The 22,036-nt window shown below is 41.5% G+C and overlaps 1 protein-coding gene across 1 annotated transcript in view; it reads right to left on the bottom strand.

Annotated features, from left to right (window-relative positions):
* Positions 1-22,036, bottom strand: part of mtmr14 (myotubularin related protein 14) — a 95,061-nt gene that overhangs the window by 58,036 nt on the left and 14,989 nt on the right. The window contains exons 5-12 of the mRNA XM_083938910.1: positions 14,136-14,193; positions 13,758-13,880; positions 13,566-13,639; positions 5,793-5,863; positions 5,629-5,703; positions 3,487-3,553; positions 2,241-2,326; positions 1,738-1,814 (exon numbers count right to left, since the gene is read on the bottom strand). Coding sequence (XP_083795036.1) covers positions 1,738-1,814; positions 2,241-2,326; positions 3,487-3,553; positions 5,629-5,703; positions 5,793-5,863; positions 13,566-13,639; positions 13,758-13,880; positions 14,136-14,193 — 631 coding nt within the window. The remainder of the gene's footprint in view (positions 1-1,737; positions 1,815-2,240; positions 2,327-3,486; positions 3,554-5,628; positions 5,704-5,792; positions 5,864-13,565; positions 13,640-13,757; positions 13,881-14,135; positions 14,194-22,036) is intronic.

The raw sequence follows: 22,036 nt of genomic DNA, 5'->3' as shown, positions 1-22,036 counted from the left end.
GTGGCACTACTCAACAAAATCGTTGAAAAAAAATGTTCATGTAAAGACACAGCTACAAAGTCTTTGGACATTTCTTAAACATGCATTAGTTGACATTTTTGGTTCAGGTACTTTTAAAGTAGTGAGATCCAATGATGAGTAAAAAGCTGCAACTTCTCATTCTCTTCACCCAGGTAAACATCATACACCTAAAAAAGATATTGTTTAAATCTTCGTTTACTGCGTGCAAAAAGAGTTCTCTCACTTGAAAGAGGATTCGTAAATCAAAGTTCATTAATTGGATCAAAGAACAGTCAATAACTCCACCTCTGGAAAAGATGACATACATTATTAAAAGTAAACAATCATTCTTTAATAATACAAGTATGAGGCCGTTTTATACAATATTTATTACAATATATTTTGTTTCGATCTGGTTTGAAGTGGTCCTCTGCAGTTGACTATTGACTCTTTTTGATTCTGCTCCATGTGAATTGTGTCTTTGAGACTCATACAATGTACAAATAATGAAAATACCACATGAATATAACAATATGGAATTGTGTTGTATTATGTTTTCCTCTTTCTTTTCCCTTTACGTCCTGGTATGAGGATTCATAGTTAATTTTCTTTTCTTTTCGTTATTGGAATTTATTTGAAAAAAATTGATAAAGATAATAACATATGGCTGCTAGAGAAATAGTATATCAGACTATATATCAGATTAACTGAACCATTGTTAATACTGTACAATATTTCTGATTTTATTTTTCAGTGTACTGACAAGCATTAACCTCAATTTGCTTTTTTGGAATTAGGGTAAACTGGTCCTTCGGCTAATCGGATCATAAGTCACAGACTTCACCATCATTTGCTTTTAATTTTTTCTCTTTAACATAAGTAGACTACTGCAGAAATGAATTGTTCAGAAAGGACAACTATAATCTCGGGAGTGATTTTGTAACAATGATTACAGCTGACAGTGTTCATGGCCATTAATGAATACAGAAATCAATAGTAATCAATACTAATAATTAACATGTCCAAATATCCAAATATCACTCAGTTGTGACTAATGAGATGAAGGGCAGCAACTCCAGCACCTCTGGGCTCTCTGCTTTATCCAACTCCTTCTTCACTGATCTCAGTCTCTCTTTCTCTATCTCACACACACACACACACACACACACACACAACCGCACGTCTTCTGCTTGGACAATGTCCCAAGGGCTTGGGCAAGCCTGCTGAGGTCTAATAACATGGGCTAGCTGGCAATGAAGGGTTTTTTTACGAGATGAGCTCAAACTGGAGAAATCATGCAGGTAATTATGAAAGGAGAACCACAAGAGAGGGTGTGTGTGTGTGTGTGTGTGTGTGTGTGTGTGTGTGTGTGTGTGTGTGTGTGTGTGTGTGCGTGTGCGTGTGCACGTGTGTGTGTGTGTGTGTGTGTGTGTGTGTGTGTGTGTGCGTGCAAGAGAGAGAATGTGGAGTGGGAGGATAAAAGACGGGGTCAAGAGCAAAGAAAGAGTGATACTACTTGTCTCATGTTGACCCGGTCTCCCTTCCACTGCTTCATTAACCAGTCACTTTTCAATAATGCGTTGCAGACAAAGACAGTGAGGCTCACTCTCAAACAGATGGCACAGAAAAGCTGCAAAAGCACCTCTGAAGTATTTATGCCACCTAATGTGCTGTGACTTATGGCTCACCATGAAGTCATGAAATTAGGATTGTGATAATGCGAATTATTATTTTTACCCAAAGAGGAACCAGTCATAAGCGATGGTCAGATACAGGATCTCAGCCGGCTGCAGACTTGTGTGCACAGTGCCATCCTGTGATGAAAAATACATGAAAAAAATTAGTGAAACGTCAAACATTCCATGTAAATCAAACATTACGGGCATTATCATCCACATGATGACACAAAGCTCCGGACAACTACTGGATTTCTTACTCGGTCTAAAAAGCACTCCATACTGTAGGTGTGGTCTGTGGTTCCATGAGAAGCTTCGAGTGTGAACCAAGTCTTTAGAAAAAGATTACATATTTATAAAATAAAGATTCTATTTTTAATCAAGGCAATACAGAACAGGCTCATTAAAACTACTAGTTGTATGAATGAGGATGATCCGAGGCCAAGGCGTATGGACCACTAAGTCACTAATTAATTGTCGCCAAATGAGCTGCAGGCTGACTGGGTGTCATATGCAGAGACATCTGGGGAGAATAAATGAGATGATGGAAGAGGAAGAACTTACTGCCCACAGGGAAAGCCTGAGGAGGGACACAAACAGAGGCGTTCGGTCCCAGCCTGATATGCAGTGCACCAGGAGACCACTCTCATCTGAAACAACACACAGCACCTTCAACACCAACACATGAACAGGCTTTTTGAATAGCATGATTAAAATACGGCCCATAGCCATTATATCAATAATACCTTTGACAATTTTTTTTGTGTAACAACTGTTAACAGATGTGGCTAACAGTGGTTAGCTCACGGCAGCACGGTGAAGGCATTAAAATGTCTTTTTTAACCACTAATACTGCTGAAAATAACAGCAAACCTCTGCAGCAGCATGAGAAGAGTCCCTACACAGAAAACAAAGCACAAAGCATACACATAAGTTGTATAGGTTGAAATATTATTCCCCTTTCGTTCCTCTTCCTTCTGTGAATGTTGCCTCTGTGTTAGTGTGTGTAAGATTCATTATGTTGCCCTTTCGGCCATTAAAATAAATTACCATCCTTATTAAATAAAATAGAATTTTGTTTGATTTTGATTTATTTATTTAAAAGGGACAACGCACATTAATTAACAAGAGCAAAAAGTCACACATGTAAATGTGCCAGATTTAGCCATGCAGGCTAATTTTCATCTGCAGTACCTGGCAAAATAAATGTTGATTTAGCATAATATGATAAATGTAACGTTCACACTAGCCATGTATCACAGATTTTTTAATGATTTCCAATAGTTAAGCCTTGAAATATTAGATTTCTGAGAGATGGTACACACCAGCATCTAAACCACCATAACATTATTGCTCACCAACAATCATATTTTTAAACAAATCGCTCCAATTGACGAACAGCTCTAGAAACAATCAAAAAATAATTTCTGTATGTAATATTCATATGTAAAATTTAAAAGTGAATTTGCTCTTATTCATAAACACTGAGTTTGCACCCAGGCTTTCATTCTTCTGCTCCTTTTTGTCAGACCTCCAGACTGCCATAGATTTGGTTATCATCTGGCAGTTTTGTAAAATAAACCTTTTTTTTGCTTGCTTTAAAACTAATCACCGGATTATGGGGTTCTTTAATATGTTGCTGGTCACCAGGTTGTACCAAATTCTTTTTATTGTGGCCTTAACATTCGGTAAACCAGACTAGTCATTAGTCTGGAGTCTGTCAGTACTTTCCCATATTCTAATTTTAACCCAATCCTAAACTAAAATGAACCCTCAGCACACACTTACAGACACAATCGGCACCACCTACCATCACTGTTGATGATGTGGAGCAGCAGCTTCAGGTAGTTCTGGGTCTGCTCCACAAGGTCCCACGACTGAACACACAAATGTACGAGCAAATACATTGTTGGTATAACAGAGAAATTAAACGATAACAGAGAAATTAAACGAAATTAAAGGATGGGCACGATGTACGTTTCAAAATACACAACTTTATTTTTAAAGTTGGATTAATAATATTCCTGTCCGGAAGTATATCTAGCATCAGCTTATTCCGGCTGTTTATTTACCAAATCTCTATGTTTTTATGAATGCATCATCATTTTATACGCATTTCTCAGAGCATAAATGGAGATCATTTTAAACATTATCTTTTTTCTTTTCTTTTACTGTTTTTTTTTTTTTATAAAATGTATTTTCTTTATTAAAGCACATTGAGTTGCCTTGGAATAAAAATGTGCTATATAAATAAAGATTCCTTGCCTTACATATGGTCTTTGTGTTTGGCAGCAGAGCATGAATTAGTGATGTTTAAACCACTCTATAACTATTACTGTATACAGTCATAGAAAGTCATGATACCCTTTTAAAATAGTCTCTTTTTTCGTTGTTTTACAGCCTGAAATGATAATATATATAAAAATATATTTTTCCAGCGTGATAAACACATTTTGCCATACAACATTCAGGTGAAATTATTTTCTTTTCCAAAATGTCTGGGAATTGATAAAATATTTAAAAGTAGAATAGCCGTGGTGGAAAAGTGATGTGTCCCTTTAGAATAACCATGATAAACATTCTGAGGTATAACCAATCATCTTCCAGATCACACACCAACTTAATTGGCCTCCACCTGACATCTACTGTGGTGTTTCTGATTTTACTTCACAATAAAATCCGCTGTTCCTTGATGATTCAACTCCTAGTAGTGCATGGTAACACAAAGAATTCACCAAAGATGCTTTCAAAAAAGACTCCAGGATAAAGTTGTGGATAGGCTCAAGTTAGGAAAAGGATCTAAAAAGATTTCAAAGGTTTTAACTATCCCTCTGAGTACCGTCCAGAGTATTGTCCAGGAGTGAAAGGCATATGGCTCAACCCAGACCTGGCCTAGATCGGGCCACCCCTCCAAACTGTATTACCGAGCCAGGAAAAGATCGATCAGGGAAGTTACCAAGAGGCCCATGGTGACCTTGAAGGAGTTAAAGTCCAAATGGCAGAGGTTGGTCCATCTGTGCATGTGACAACAATTTCACAAAATTGTCACACTGAATCTCGTATAAAAAAACATATTGAAGATTCTGATGCCATGTGAATAAAGGTGATATGGTCAGATGAGACCAAAACTGAACTTTTTGGGCTGAACTCTGAGCTCTATGTTTGGCAGAAACCAAACACAGTACACCACCTAAACACACCATCCCTTCAGTGAAGCCTGGTGGTGGTAGCATAATGTTGTGGGCTTGTTTCTCTTCAGCAGGGACTGGGCAGTTGGTCAGGATTGAAGGGAAAATGGATGCTGAGTCCACCCAAATTCTTAAGGAAAAGCTGCAGCCCTCTGTTAGACTCTTGAAAATGGGCAGGTGGTTCACCTTCCAGCATGACAACGACCCAAAATGCACCTCCATAACACAGTGGCTAAAGGACAGGAAGGTGAATGTCCCAGAGTGGCCTCGTCAGAGCCCTGACCTGAATCCTACAGAACATCTGTGGATGGACTTGAAGAGTGCAGTCCATCACCACTCACCACAGAATCTGACTTAACTCCAAGAGTTCTGCAGGAAGAATGGGGAAATACTTCCCAATCTAGGTGCACAAAGCTGGTAGAGACAAATTCAAACAGACTGATGGCTGTAATTAAAGCAAAAGGTGCCACCACAAAGAATTATATCTGGGGACTCATCACATTTCCAACCCTGCTAAGGCAAAATGTGTAAATCATGCTGGAAAACTATATTATTTCATGTATTATCATTTCAGCCAGTAAAACAGAAAAAATGACTATTTCAAAAGGGTATCATGACTTTCTATAGGCACTGTATGTGTTGTGAATGCTTATGAATCATGACCAAAGCACATTACAGGTTGGACAACAGATGGCACTGACATACCACAAATATTACAGAGAAAAGTGAGTCACAGCCAGTAGTGTGTGTAAAAAGAAGAGAACCTGGTATCGAGTCCAGTCAATGTTCAAGTTCTGAGTAAAGCACATGGGGATAGTCAAAGGAGCGTCCACATAGTCCTGTCAGTGGAGACACAGTGTCATCACATTAATACAACTAAGCCAAGTCAATGTATGATCAGAGCGAACCAACTCAGAGAACTCTATACCTGATTCCAGTTGAAGACCAGACCCTCTGCTGTGTAGTTTCTGTCTTTGTAATCCTTAAAAAACTCACATCCTAAAACACATACATACACACACAATCAGCATACATGAACAAGAGTTTTAGCTGAATACACCTGATCTTCAAAATCAAAGTCATATAGCATTAGTGGTTTATTACTCTGAGGTCCAGCTACAGGCAAACTACATGGACAATAAATTAATCTGTTGTCGTGTGTTTAAAATGACATATGCTGATTAGAAAATAGATCTGCAACTAAAAATGAATCTTAATTAATCTGTTGATTATTCTCTCAATCTCTCTCTCTCTGACTGATCTATAAAATGTTAGAAAATGGTGAGAAATGTGGGTCAGTGTTTCCCAAAGCACAAGGTGAAGTCCTCAAATGTCTCATCGATTCAGTTTGCTGTCACAGGGGAAGAAAGAACCTAGAAAATATTCACCTGCAATTAAATCAATTGATAATTAAAATAGCTGGCGATTAAGTTAAAAGCTGACAACTAATGGATTAATCGAGTAATTGACATTCACACTGGCATGACCTGAAGGCAAAGGCAGAAAGGTTTTCTGTCTTTAAACGTGGCAGGAGCTCCACAAGTAAGGCCTCTTGTAATGCGCCATCGCTGCCGATGTTGGACGCAGTAAGACAGTAGATTCTTTTGATTATTTTAATGACCACACAGCCAGGCTGGTGGAATTTGTTATCAGTACAGCTTGGTACAGGTTCCAGCATCACATCAAATATTAAACATGCTTGCTTGCGGTTGTCCGTCGAGTCCGATGTTGACTTCCACTTCTTTAACGGTGAGTTCTTTGATGGCTAAATAGCCCTATCCTGGACCCACAGGTTCTGTTGCAGGTGGGGCATGTAAAAATGGTGTTGATGTTGCTGTCAGCCATGGATGCATTTCTTCTTAAAATTTGTTGCTGTCTCCTCGCAATCCTTTCCTCTTCCAGTGATCGAGTCCCATCCAAACATGTCTGCCGCCAGTTGTTACGATCAGCAGCTGTGTCTTCCAGATGGTCAGGGTTCATTTTGCACCTCTTAAGCATTGTTTTAAGTTGGTCTTTAAAACGCTTCTTCTGGCCTCCTGCAGAGCGCTGGCCTTGGTGTAACTGTCCATAAAACATTTGTGGAGCAGACGGGTGCTGGGCATTCTGATGACATGCCCAACCCAACGCAGTTGGTGCCGGGCGAATTGTGGCCTTGAGCAGCCGGTTCTCCTGAGGATCTCAGTGTGGGCCACTCGGTCACGCCAAGTGATTCCCAAGATACGCTGGAGACAGCGGATGTGAAACTGTTCCAGGGACTTGATGTGACGGCTGTAAGTGACCCAGGTTTCAGAGCTGTAAAGGAGGGTGGAGATGAAGACCTCTTGGTAAAAAGTACAGGTGCTAGTACACAGCCTTGCCTTACTCCTGTGGTCACAGGGAAAGCCGTGGAATCTTGCCCTCCAATTGCCACGGTAGCTGTCATTCCATCATGAAACTGACGGAGGATGTTAACAAACTTATTGGGGCATCTTATCCGAAGGAGGACATCCCATAAGAGGTCTCGCTTCATGGTGTCAAAGGCTTTGGAGAGGTCGACAAAGGCCATATACAAGTCTTGGTGTTATTCCTTGCACTTTTCTTGGAGTTGCCGAGTTATGAAAACAATGTCGACTGTGCTCCTGTTCTTTCTAAAACCACACTGTGATTCAGGCAGAACTGACTCAGCGATGTGGCTCATCAGCCTCTGAAGCATCACTTTGGCCAGGACCTTTCCAGCTACAGCAGGAAGGGAAATTCCCCTGTGATTACCACAGTTGGCCTTGTCACCTTTGTTTTTGTAGATTGTGACAATTCTCGCATCTGGCCATTGCTGTGGGATGTTTTCCTCTGCCCAAACATTGGTGATGCAGCGATGTAGTGCTTTAGTGCAGAGGTACCCTCCCTGCTTAAACAGTTCTGCCGGAATGTTGTCACAGCCAGGAGACTTGTTGTTCTTTAGGGACCAAACTGCTGACAGGACTTCCAGGAAAGTTGGAGGCTGGTCAAGGCTTTCAATTAGGGGAAATTCAGGCAGTTCATCCAGGATGTTCAAGTCCACATCAGAATTCTGATTTAGAAGGGTGCTAAAATGTTCAGCATTGAAGGTTCGTCCCCCCATCCGAAAGAGTGGATCCAGCAGGAGGCGGCTGAACTGTGCCCGCCTGGAGGACACCACTGCTCGGGACGAGTTCCGTCGCTCCTTGGCTGGGAAGCTAGAATTTCCTAAAAGACCAGGATAGCATCCTTGAGCGGTGGGGCTCAAGGATGCTATCCTGGTCTTTTAGGAAATTCTATGGCACTAACGGCTAGCACCTCTACACCTCTACACTACTGCACTAGACGCTTCCACACACCCAGTGGGTGTCTATACACACGGTACAGGTTCCAACATCACATCAAATATTAAACATACAAGACATAGATACACATACAGACAGACACATTACATAATACATAAGGTCCATGCTTATTCTTATTCCTCACCGTTCAGAGTTTAAAATAATAAATTGCAGAGGATGTGAAACTGTTTTGAAGCGGTTTGTTTTGGAGGCAATTGTCCTGTACCACCTCCTAGAGGACAGGAACTGGAAGGCGTAGTGTGCAGGGTGAGTGGGATCAGAGATGATCTTATGGGCTCTGTGAAGTGTCCATTTGCAGTAAAGTTATTTAAGGTATGGAAGGGGTAAGCAGATCATTTTGGATGCTCTGTTGATGCGTTGTAATTTCTTTCCGGAAAGTGAGTTGAGACTGTCATACCAGAGTATGATGGATGAGGTGAAGAAGCTTTCGATGATTGCTGTGTAGAAGCTGAGCATGAGCTGAGACCTTACTCTGAACTTCTTGAGCTGTCAGAGATGGAAGAGTCTTTGCTGGGCTTTTTTAATAGATGTACTCTGCGTTTGTTTTCCATTTGAGGTTGTTGCTGATGTGGCTTCCAAAGAGTTTGAATATGTCAGTGATGGAGATGGAGTCACCTTTAATGAGCACAGGAGTTTTGGGGGATGGCTGGCGTCTTGGGTCTGTGCACCAGGTCACTGGTTGATTGACCTGTGCCCGGTATTCAGTTTCTTGGTTGTTGGTGATGTTGATGTATTTGTACAGGTTGACAGAACTGTGGTGGGATGTGAGTTTGTGTAAAGGGAGAATAGCCAGGGTGAGAGAACACAGCCTTGGGGTGTGCCTGTACTGACGAACAGAGAGGAGGATGTATTGTTGTTGATCTTCACCTTCTGTTGCCTGTTCCAGAGGAAGCTGTGAATCCAATGGCAGATGCATGTGTCAATGTTCATGTCCAGTAATTAATAAAACAGTTTGACCTGGTTTATTGTGTTAAATGCAGAGTTGAAATCCATGAACAAGATGCGGGCATATGTTTTTGCCAACTCCAGGTGGTTCAGAATGTGATGAGTTGCTAAGTTGACGGTGTTCTCAACTGACCTGTTGGCTCTGTATGCAGATTGGTATGGGTCCATGAGGGGGAGGGGGTTGGAGGGAGAAGGTGGTGGAGCTGGAGCCTGCTCATTCCTCCCATGGAAAGAGTTGAGTTGATCAGGAAGCTGGGATGCACTTGTTGAGCCACATGGAGAGGATCTGGACAGCATGACCGACTGCATCACAGAATACATTAGGTTCTGTGAATACATCACCATGCCAACCCAGACTGTACGCCGCTTCCCTAATAATAAGCCGTGGATCACCAATGACCTGAAAGCCCTTCTTAACAAGAAGAAGAGGGCGTTCAGGTCTGGAGACAGGGAGGAACTGAGGAGAGTGCAGCATGAACTCAGGGATATGCTGAGGACCTGTAAAGACGCCTACAGAAGGAAGCTGGAGGCCAAACTCCAGCAGAACAATGTGAGGGATGTATGGACTGGTATGAAGCAGATCCCTGGGTGTAAGGTGAGCGGCAGACAGTCATCAGGCAGCCTGGAGAGGGCAAACGAGCTGAACAGATTCTTTAATAGGTTCAGCTCACAGCCCTCTGTTGTCTCCATGACACCTCCAGACCCCCACACACCCTCACTGCCCCAAATGCTTCCTCCCCTCCCCCCTCAATCCCCTGCTGTGAGCTCTCCTGTGCAGCACCTCTCCTCCTCCTCCACCTCCTCCTCCTCCACCTTCAACTCCTCCTCCACCCCTAGTCCTCCACTGAAGACACCAGCAGCCTCCCCCGCATGACTGTAACTGCAGACCAGGTTAGGAGACAGCTGGAGAGACTCCACCAGCATAAGGCTGCAGGCCCCGACGGTATCAGCAGCATTGGAACCAGCGACACCAACAGACTCAACAAACTGATCAGCAAGGCTGGCTCTGTGATTGGCTGCAAACCGGACACTCTGAAGGCTGTGGTGGAGAGGAGGACACTGAAAAAACTGTTATCCATCATGGATTATCCTCTCCACCCTCTCCAACTCACACTGGCCAGACAGCGGAGCACCTTCTCCAGAAGGCTGCTTCAGCTTTGCTGTCAAAGCAACAGATACGAAATCTTTCCTGCCACAATCCATCACTGTATATAATAACTCTCTCGCCTCTGCCTGACAGAGAACTTTGGTCTCTCTACAGTTTTGTTGTATATATTATAATTGTTATAGTATATTTTGCATTTTTTGTTGGATATATTATTATTGTTTATTGTTGCACACTGTGCACTGTATATATACACTATGCATATATTGGATTCTATGTATGTTATGTACAAAGTGTTTTATTTGCTGACCCACTACTGCTGTTACAAAATAATTTCCCAGTCTGGTTTCATTAAAGTAATTCTATTCTATTCTACTGTCGCTGTCATGGGTGGGTTTCTTTTTGTAGTTTTTCATGTTTTGGAGTTTTTTCCAGATGAAGCGTGTGTCACCAGTGGTGATATGTTCTAGTTTAGTGGCATAGGTGGATTTGGCCCTTCTTATAGCCGATCTCAGTTTGTATTTGGCAGCCATGTATTGTTCTTTGTTTCCTGCCAGATGTGCTGAATTTTTAAACCAGGGTTTATTAATATTGTAATAATAACTATATAATAATAATAATATAGTGTTTGACTTTTTCAGTGATATGCACAGGCCCACGCAGTAAGTGACGTATGACGTCAATGCAACAGTGACATTGTGGAGGTCAGCTGCCGCATACAAAACACACCAGTCTGTGCACGCGAAACAACCCTGAAGTTGTTCATTGGCTTTAGTGGACGAGCACTGGACAAGTTTTGTTGGTATCTTGGAAGATTTAACTTAAAGTACCAATGGATGATGACTTCTGTGTCTGGGTGTGAATTTTCCACTGAGAAGACGTAGTACACTCAATTTCCTTGCGGGAGTCATCCCAAAGGGATCAATAAAGACAAGTCTAAGTCTAAGTCTAAGAGAAGTCTAGTTGGCTAACTTGACCATGGTGGTGTTAGCGGTAGCCTCAGGAGGAATGTAAACACAGATCATAATTACTGATGTGAACTCCCATGGGAGGAATGATGGTCTGCATTTGACAGTGAGGTATTCCAGGTGCGGGAAGCATACTTGGGTGAGTGCTTTGGAATTTGTACACCAGCGTTCATTGATCATTGTGCAAAGACAACCGCCTATTGCCTTGCACAATAGTTTGGATGATCTATTGGCACGATGTAATGTGAAACCTGGAAGTGTTACCGCTTGGTCAGGTACTGATTGATCCAGCAAGGTCTCGGTCAGGCAGATGGCAGAGCAGTTACTGTAGTGTGTATCATGAGTTGGAGTTCATCCATTTTGTGCCGGAGGGATCTGACGTCTGACAGAAGGAGGGCTGGGAGCGGTGGCCGGTAAGGGTGTCTCCCAAACCTGGCAAAGGTGCTGGAGCAGCAGCCCTGTCTTTTGGCCAGCAGCCATGGTGTAAAGAGGTTTGAAATGTTAAAGTTCCATAATTTCTCCTCCAGTAAGGATGTAGATGGGCCCAGATCACTTTGAGGAATGGATCTGATCTGATTAAGCTTGACACTTTGCAGACAAATAACACAGCCACTAACATGACAGACAGGAACACTGCTTGTACTGTGGCAAGCCTCAGGGCCGCCATAATTTTAAGTTTCTTGGTCGATCCTGACGGTTACAAAACAAAAAAGTCAGGTTAACGAACCAAAAGAATTTCACCTGCGTTGAGCCAGAGGATCTGACGGGCTGTCCGTGAAGACACAGGCTGATCCTCAACCCCAAAAAGGGCCCATACTGATCCTGACTGTCGCCCAATAACTATAAGACAGCACACAGACGGGGGCCCTCAGATAACTAATGCAACATCTCTACATAGCCATCTGCCGTTTGACACCCCTGCACAACCTGGAGCTCCATTGTTCCATTGAAGGAAAAAGCACCCCAGATCATGATGTAGCCTCCTTCATTGTGTCGCTTAAAAAACATCTCCAGTGGGATCTCCTTATCATTACAGTAACGTTGGAAGCCATCAGAACTGTCCATGCTACATTTTTCTCATCAGAGAATAAAACTTTTCTCCACCTTTCAATGTCCCATGTTTGGTGCTCCCTTGCAAAGTCCTAACAGGCATGGTTTTGGCGTGGGAGGAGACGTGGTTTTTGAAGATGTTTTGTTGTTCATAAAAGCCCTTCTCACAGATGCCGTCTTATGGTTAACGGGTTGCAGTCAGCATCAGTAAGGGCCTTAATTTGGTTCGAGGGTTGGCCTGTGTCCGCACGGACAGCCCGTCAGATCCTCCAGCTCAGTGCAGGTGAAATTTTTTTTTGGTTCATCCCCTTGAAGAAATTTAAAATGATTGAGTAGTCTTACTGCGTCCAACCTCGGCAGCGAACCTCGACTTACTTGTGGAGCACCTGCCACGTTCAAAGACAGAAACCTTTCTGCCTTTGCCATCAGGTCATGCCAGTGTTAATGTCTGACAGAAAATGACATTAAAGCCATATTTTAGTGTGGATTTTGACCTTTTTAGGCTACGGTCTTAAACTTTTGATTTGGTTTCAGTTTTAATGCAGTTTTCAATAACTGTCCACTTGATATTTTTTTGTCTCTTGCTCCTGTTTCTTCTTATTGCATTTTGAAGCTCTGCCTACAACCTGGTTACGATCCACCATTTCAAAATAAAAATATTAATAATTTTCCCCGGGATTTTGTTCAGGTGTGTAATGAACAGGTAGGAGTTCAGAGGTCAATGTTGTTCATATTACACAAGGCACCTTGTTTGGTGTTTGTTTATGTCTTTATAACAGTGTTGCAGCTGTATTATGGCTGCAGGCAGCCTAGGTTCATTTAAAATTTTAGAAAATGTTTGTAAATGTATTTTTCTACTGATATTGTCTGTGTTTTCAGACATGTCTTTAGAATGTTATGAGGTGATATACAATGAATATCGGTTTAATTCTGTTGTCCTGTCAGAATATCAAGAAAAAGAATATCTCTGAAAATGTCTTCCCTCACAATCTGAGCTTCCTCTGCCTGCTCTGCTTCTCTGGACATCTTCACACATAGTAGAGAATGATTACACATAGTAGAGAATGATTACACATACTCCCACCTTTCTGTTTGTCTGTTCCAAAACACAACTTATCTTATTATATTTTTAAATTTCACTGTGCTCCTGAATTTATTTAAAAAGGCCATATATTTTGATCTCTTATCATCTAGGAAAAGAAACATTGTGTTACTGTCTGCCAACACAAACTGCAGAGGATTTGGAGAATTTATCAGTCAAGCTCGAGTGAAAAAGGTGAACATTAGGAGTTTACCTGGGTAAGGCACAGAAAGCAAGGTGAAGTCTGCATAGCGTTGGGCCTTGTCTGCCTTCTCAGAGGACGTCACACTGCACAGATAAAACAAATTTAATACTGACATAATGTGAGAAAAACTGTAATACGGCAGTTTTTCCAGGAATGTCACCTCATTCCATCAATTTCAAGAAAGTCTGTGCTGTTCCTTACTTTAGGCCAAACTTAACCTTCTTGTTCTCCACCATCAGGTCACAGATGTAGCGAACCGAGAGGTAACGTAGCAGCTTAATGTCATGACCTCGAACCTTGTCAAAGAGCTGGGAGTCCCCGTTCCTGAGAAGGAGGACAGAGGGAAGGAGGGAGAGACAAAGACAGTGAAGGAAAATGAAATCAGAGAAGTTTTGATAAAAAAATGGCCTCTCTGGGTGACTGCTTAATTTGATGAGAAGTTGACCAGTTGTCTTTCAGTCAGTAACGCATCACTTTTTAACACTTCCACTGGGGGTCATTGTTGGGTTTTATTGTCGTCACAATTGACTTAACTCTAGGTAGTGTCTCACATTCACTGTACATTCATCTGGTGATTACCTGACTGCACTTTCGTCCTCTGGAAACTCCTCAGACTCATCAGTGTCATCAGTGCCCCCTAGAAAAAACACAAGCATAAAAGACGAATATCTTCAATCACTGTCGCTGCTCCTGTGGCTGACCTCGCTATCCCCTGTGTTACTACACTATTTGCTATTTTAGACGCTACAATGAACATCAATAAGTTCTTATTGTTGCCGTTCTGCATATACCTACTGCAGTCCTTGGATAATCGTGAGTGCTCGGCTTTGAGAGCTTTGTTACTCAACTGCGGAGCTAAGAGAGATTGGAGCTTCCCTGGAACAACAAAAGAGTTTAATGGGTAACTTGGCAGAGTTTCCGAGAGATCCCGAAAGAGATAAGAAGGCGCAAAAGAGGTTAATTCGAGGGGAGTTTTGAAGCGATTTAAATCACGGAAATGCTGGCCGTAAATATCGTCCTTGATCATGGGCAATGTGCAGTCAATCAGGAATAAAATCGATGAACTGAGAGCAAATGTCTGGTTCTGCATGAATTCAGATCCATAAGTTTGATGGCATTTACTGAAACACTGATAAACTAGTTGAGATCAATGGATTTAAAGTTTTTCGGTGAGACAGAACAGCAGATTCGGTGACGCAAGGAGGGGGGGGGGACTGCTTTAATGAGGATTACTGTCATCCTAACGACTCATCTATCAAGTCACATACATGCACCCCAAACGCCAAAATACTATCCACATACGCCCATATTATATCCCCTGCAAATATTGGAGAACAAGAGACATTTTATTTTTTATTTTTTTAAAGGGTGCAACCAATTTCAAAAAGACACTTCAAAAGAAAACAAACTGAAGGCTGGCCATACATGTTAATACACTGGCATTGCTAAACTCACCTCTGTGTGTTTCTCTTACTCAATTGGCATCTAATCCTATTCTTCATCACTCCCTCCTACGAATCTAGAGTATTCTGGTCCAGTGTTACTTACTTCAAGATTCAAGATTCAAGAAGCTTTACTTATCCCGAGGGAAATTATTGTGCAACAGTTTCAATACAAAGGCTCTGAGTAACAATAAGCTAACATAAATCAAATAAATTAACGCTAACATAAAATAAATTAAAAAAATGAACTATATGTGACAGAGTGCAACAGATATTGTGGTTAAACGTAGGTATATAGAATATACAACAATATGCACCGTGCCGTTTAGCAGCATATTGAAATAAAATAAGTACAAACTAAATAAGTGATAAGGAGCGATAAGTGATAACAGTGTCAAAGTGTAGCAGCATTTCTTACTGAACTAAGTTACAGTACAACTAAATAGTACAACTTAATAAAGTGATGCAGTGATGATATAAAGTGATTTAAGTGATATAAAGTGACATTTTCTCAGGACACAGTGTCTCCACTGTTCCTTACCTGACCGCGGGTAGATGAATTATAGAGTTTGATGGCCACCGGAAGGGGACTTCCTCCGGCGTTCAGTGTTACACAGAGGGAGAATGAGTCTGTGACTAAAGGTGCTTCTGCTTGAGGTCAGCAGCTGGTGGAGAGGGTGAGTGTTGTTGTCCAGGATACTGTGCAGTTTAGACAGCATCCTCCTCTCAGACACCACCACCAAAGAGTCCAGTTGGACCACCAGGACGGAGCCAGCCTTTCTGATGATCTTACTGATCTTCTTGGCGTCTGCTGCCCCAGCACACAACAGCAAAGAAGATGGTACTGGCTACCACTGACTGGTATAACATCCTCAGCATGGTGTTACATACATTGAATGACCGGAGGAAATAGAGACGACTCTGGCCCTTCTTGTAAACAGCCTCAGTGTTCTTGGACCAGTCCAGTTTGTTATCCAGGTATACTCCAAGGTATTTGCAATCCTGGACAACATCCACAGTCACATTGTTGATGGAGATGGGTGTGGGGGCAGATTTACTCCTGCGGAAATCCACCACTAGCTCCTTAGTCTTGGTGGGGTTGAGAATCAGGTGATTGAGGTGGGTTACAATAACATCAGGAGTAATGGCAACAAATACAGGTTCCCCCCAAGGCACAGTCCTATAACCTTTCTTATTTACTATTTACACAGCAGATTATCACCCTCAGCACTCGGGTTGCCAACGAGTGAAATTTAAAGACGACACCGCATTACTAGGTCTAACTGAACAGGATGATGAAAGCCACTACAGAAAAAAGATACAATCCTTTGTTGAGTATTGTGACAGTCATTTTCTGGAGCTTAACATCAAGAAGACTAAAGAACTAGTGATTGACTTTAGAAGAAACAAGAGAGAAACTGAGGCACTGGTAATTAAAGGGGCAACAGTAGAAAGAGAAAACATACAAATAATTAGGTGTTTTTTTGACATGGTCATGTTGGTCAAACTGAGTCCAAGCCTGAGGACACAAGTTGCAGTCTTTTGATGTGAATTCTGAGGTAATGAAAATATTTGCTATGTCTGTGATATGTAGTGTGTGGAGCTACTGTGTTGTGGGATGGGGAGGTAAAGCGGGGGTCACTGAGAAGAATAGGATTGATAAATTAAACAAAAGGGCAGGAAAAATGGCTGGGCTGACAATTACACTGGATAGAGTATACTAAGACCGTTTGGAGAAAATGACAACTAAGATTATTCAAGACTCTGGTCACCCTCTCCATACTTGTCTGGGCAACAAGGTTATGGTACGCAGTGGTCAGCTAAGACCACCCGTGACACGCACTAAGCGGTATGCTCTCTATTTTATACCCCAAGCTGATAGGCAGCACAATGAGCACTTTAAACATACTTTTGTAGAACCTATATACGTAGGTGTATATGTGTTTATGTTTAAATGTTATCTTATTGTCATGTAATGTTGATTTATGTTAAGTTATTATATCAGTGCCTGTAACTATAGGCGCAGGTGCATATGTTTTTTATCTACCCTCAATTGAGGTTCTTTTTATGTGGGCATGACGGTGGGCATGAGCAATGTAATTTCCATTGTTATGGATGCAATAAACTTGACTTTGAAGAAAGGATAATGACAAGGACTCAAACTCTGAAAAGCATTTAAATAGCACCCCCTCTTATTGGATTTAGGGTTGAAAAAAGTTTTGAACATACACCATTCAGACTCAATGTACCTGCTACAAAAATTTTAAAGCATATACACAAACAATATTTCAGAATAAATTAAGACGTATTGCTTTTTTAATTAATACTTGATTTATTCTGAAATAATGTTTTATTTTTATTTTTCAGAATTTGATAGAATATCAGCTGTGTCTAAACCACTGCTGTACTAGCATGTTTTTCAAATAACAAAGGCACTTCAACAAAAATCTTTAGTTTGTGAAAAAAAAACAGTGATCAAAATTACACAGTACACATTACACAGTAACCACTGTGTCAGAAGAGAAGATTGCAACGATGTTTTCTTATGGCTTTTTCGGCAACATTCAATACCTGCACTGCAATTCTGAAGGACAAAAACAGGCTGCAGCGTAGGGGTGGGCGATATGATGATATTAGATTGTGAAGGATGAGAACGTGTTGACAATCTGCCAAAGCAGAGAGATCATAGTATCACCTGTAAGGCACATTCTATCCACTGCTGTTCTATGTTCTGCACAGGGTTTTTTCCTCAGCCAAATCCCACTATTGGCTAGTCCGCCTCATGCCTGCCCTTAAGACACGCCAATCAACCAATCATAGAAAACTACAGTGAGACGAGTCCCCCATAATGTTTGATTCAGAGAGTAGAAGGAAGTCATAGCTAAAAATAAAAACAGAACGGAGGAGTTACATCATGTCCTAACAGCATGCAAGTGTCAGACCTTTGCGTTCCATCGATGTCAGTCCACACTTATTCATAGTGTTTGTGGAAGCTGTAAAGTATGCCCCTGAAAAACTGCTAAATGTCCCATGAGGGTTGGGATGGGGTAGACACTGGTCGAGTCTTGCTCCCACAACTTTGGATAATTTCACATTTCAGGACCCTGAAAGTCACTACAAATAGTGATATTTGTCTTGTTAGACGGATACACCACCAAAATATGCCGACACATTCGACCAGACAGACTGTAAAAGACCAGAGGGCGAAGGCTAGCCCTGTAGATGAGGAAGGGAGCGAGATTAGCATGGCACCAATTACTAATCTCTTGAAGGAGCAGCACAGAGCCCTCTCCGCCGAGTTCAAAGCCCTCTCCGTCGACCTCAAAGCCTCCATTCCAATGCTCGAAGCAAAGCTGGACCACGTCCACGCCAAAGTGTCCACGATCAGAAGATAGACTCCCTCAAGGTAAATGCAAGTCAACAAGACAAGCTTCTGCCAGAATGTGACAGGGCTCACCGCAGGCTCTCTGAGAGGTGGTGGCGGAGCGCCAAAAATACCTAGAGGTGATGTCGGAGCTTTATAACCTGGGCTTCAGACCCACACAGCTGTTCCCTGCCAGGCTTGTCATTACGATGAAGGATGGAGGGAGGAAAAGGCTCTCTTCTGACACCGAGGCTAAAGCCTTCATAACATCCACCTGCACAGAGGACCGCGGGAGGCTGTTGTTTTCACCACAGATGAGCCACTGTCATGTTATCTGGATAAAAGTAAGTTTGTGTGGTGCTAACTGCATTATTAGTTAAAGAACTGATGAGCTGCTGATATTCTGTCTGTTAGAGAGTTTTTAACAGAAACCGCTAAATGGACATTTTAACACACTGTGGACATGTTGACTCGAGCTCCGGTGTTTTCTGATGTTTTTTGAATTCCCATTTTTTCATCCTTTTTTTATGCCTGCTTACACTGTTATGTGAATTCAGATTATCTTTACTCAGCCTTTGCGCTAAGTACTGGGAGCTCGTTATTATATATTTTCTTGACAGCTTTATTCTATTTTATAGGGTTATCTGAAGTACTCTTGTTGACTGTTTGGTCAAAGGGCTTTACTGAAGCCTGACACTGACAGAACCTGACAGACTGATAAACAGAAGTGACCTGTATCCATACAGCGTATGCATTCTAACACAGGGTGGATTGTGGGGTTTCATACAGGCAGGCATTCTATTCTATTCTATTCTAGTTTTTTTTTTTTACTATTATTCTTATGTGACTTTAAGCGGTCCAACACTGTTAGTTAAGGGAGGAGACCCCGGAAGCTCAGTTCAACTGTTAGTTGCGAGCTGGAGAGCTCAAAAGGGGTTTTTTTCTATGGGAGTAGCCCTCAGATTGGTCACAATTGTTATCATTTCAGTTTCTTTTTATGTTGGTGCACTGTTTTATGTGTGTTTGGGTTTGGGTCCCTTCCCCTCCCCCCCTTCTTTTCTTTTTGTTTTGTTTGTTGGTTCTGTTTAACCTTTCCTCCCCACTCTCTCCCTCCATCTACAGAAAACTTAAGGTCACACAGTGTCATTCTAACTTATTATCATTGTTCCTATGGCCAATGCTGTAAAGACAGGTATCGGAGTGCATCTGATCTCCTGGAATACTGAGAGAATGAACAATGCGATCAAAATTGGTAAAGGCCTGACTGAGTTACAGCACCTTAAGAGGGATGTGATGTTTCTGCAGGAAATACATCTCAAATCAACAAGGCTATTTTCAAAAATCCCAAACACTGACAGGCACCACATTATCATAGGTGGAGACTTCAACCTGGTGCAGGATGTGACTCTCGACAGATCTTCATCTACACAGATTACACTATCCAAATCAGCACACACAGTAAAAACATATGCATCACAGTAGAAACCCCGATCGGAAAGCTTTCTCCTTTTTTTCCCCATGTACACCACACATTCTCCCGCATTGATTTCATTTTACTCTATAACAATCTCCTCAACTTTGTGAATGCATGTGAGTATCATCCAATAGTCACTTCTGACCACACTCCTACCACAGTTGACATTGGTTTTTCACAAAATACAATCCCACAATCACCATGGAGGTTCAGCTCACACTTACTGTCAGAAAGTAAGTTCAAAGATTTTGTTGCGACTCAAATCCCCTCTTACAGCGAGTTTATGAACACCCCTGATGTCAGCAGTGGCACTCTGTGGGAAGCGCTTAAAGCTACTATTAGGGGACAAGTGATATCCTATATTTCTCAAATGAGAAGGGCTGAACGGGCTAGGCTGGTGGAAATTGCAGAGGAACTGTTGAAACTCGATGGAACTTACTCCACCTCTCAATCCCCTCCCCCTTTAAGAAACAGTTACTACTAAATTCAGAACACGGCCTCTTAATGACACTCGTAGTGGAGAGACAGCTGTGACAATCCAAACAAAACTTCTCTCTTCATCTCTAAAATGTAATTTTACCCTGCACTATAGGGGTGTCCCTGACAAAAAATATTTATAGTCGAATCTGATTTGTCACGTCTTGCCTATAGTCGACTAATCGTCAAATCAGTTTCTTACCTGCCTGTGTTCATTGAACTATACAATGCATCCCTACGAGAGTCTGTCACTTTCTCACTGTAATATGGTTGATACATTGCACTACCATTGTACTTTCTCCTGTTTTGATATCTACAAAATGTAATAAAAAAATGAAAAAAAATGTCCCGTGGACCAGCTGATATATTTAACAAGGAGCGAGCGCCATCCCTTCACAGAGGGCATCTTCTGCCCTCACTGTCACTCACATTGCAGTGAGAATTATTTCCTGGCAATAAAGTTGTTTCTGATTCTTACAAGACAGACCAGAGAATATTCTGTTAAAACAGATCATTGAGGCTGTTTTGCCCTCGCTGTTCTCTGTGAAGTTTGATGGAAGTGATGTATGGTATGGTGTGTTCACTTTGGAGTGAGCAGATAACTGTACTGTAAAAGGTTATGTTTCATCCATACACTTTTTTCACATTGCTATCACAGAATAAGTGACAGTGTAGCATTAAAGCATGGTGGAATTAACAAGCTAGCCAACAAGCCACTTCGCATTAATGCAACAATGGTTAAGTAGTAATGTTAGTAGCAGAGGGGTGTGTTCACTAGCTGTGGCCTGAACAGTTAATTCACCAACTCACCAATGCACATGCATCTCCAGTCCATAGATGTTTATATTAGGGCTGGGACTTTAACGCGTTAAGTATGATAAATAAAAATAAAAAATAACGCAATTAATCTCAATTTATTTTTGCACTCAGTGTGGAACGTTGCTCATTGCGCGAGTTCCCGCCCGGCCCGTAATACTGACGCACAGGATGCAACACGAGAGAAATGAAACCGATGAGAAGCAGATGATGAGCTGTTCAGTGGGCGGACATTTGAGTTCTAAAAAAGTGGAAACATGGACAAGGGCACGGCTGTGTAAAAGTTCACCTCCCACCGGTGCTCTTCAGCCTCCGCTCCACCCAACGCTGAACATGCTGCAGTGAACGTTAGCACAGATAACGCTGAACATGCTGCAGCATGTTCAGTGTTGTCAGTGCTAACGTTAGGACAGACAACGCTGAATATGCTGCAGCTAACGTTAGCACAGACAACGCTCCTAAGAAGGACTGTCATTAGTTGATAGATCATTTTTGTTTCTGAAAATATGGAGAAAAAGCACTCTATGTTAAACTGTTTATCTTATGCCATGGGTATTATTCTAAATCTTTTTGCAATGTTAGGTTTCCACTTTTCTTGATTATACTGTACTAAGCACTGTTTTGTTTTTTTATTAATAAAGACATATGATGTAAAGATGTAAAGTTTACAAAAAGTTTGTGCTCACTGAAAGAAATAAACACATTTTGTTGTTTCAACTAATCGTTGTGTGTATTCATTAATTAAGTCATATACCAAAATCCATTTAAATTGAAAAATATTGCTTCTTAAGTCAAATATTGACATGTGATTAATCGCGATTAATAAATTACAAAGCCTATAATTAATTCGATTTTTTTTTTTTAATTCTGTCCTACCACTAGTTTATAAATATATATATTATATATT

This window comes from Echiichthys vipera (genome assembly GCF_963691815.1).
Source record: "Echiichthys vipera genome assembly, chromosome: X".
In the NCBI taxonomy this organism is placed as follows: domain Eukaryota; kingdom Metazoa; phylum Chordata; class Actinopteri; order Perciformes; family Trachinidae; genus Echiichthys; species Echiichthys vipera.
Note: the sequence above shows the minus strand (reverse complement) of the source record. Positions and strands in the feature narration are given on the sequence as shown.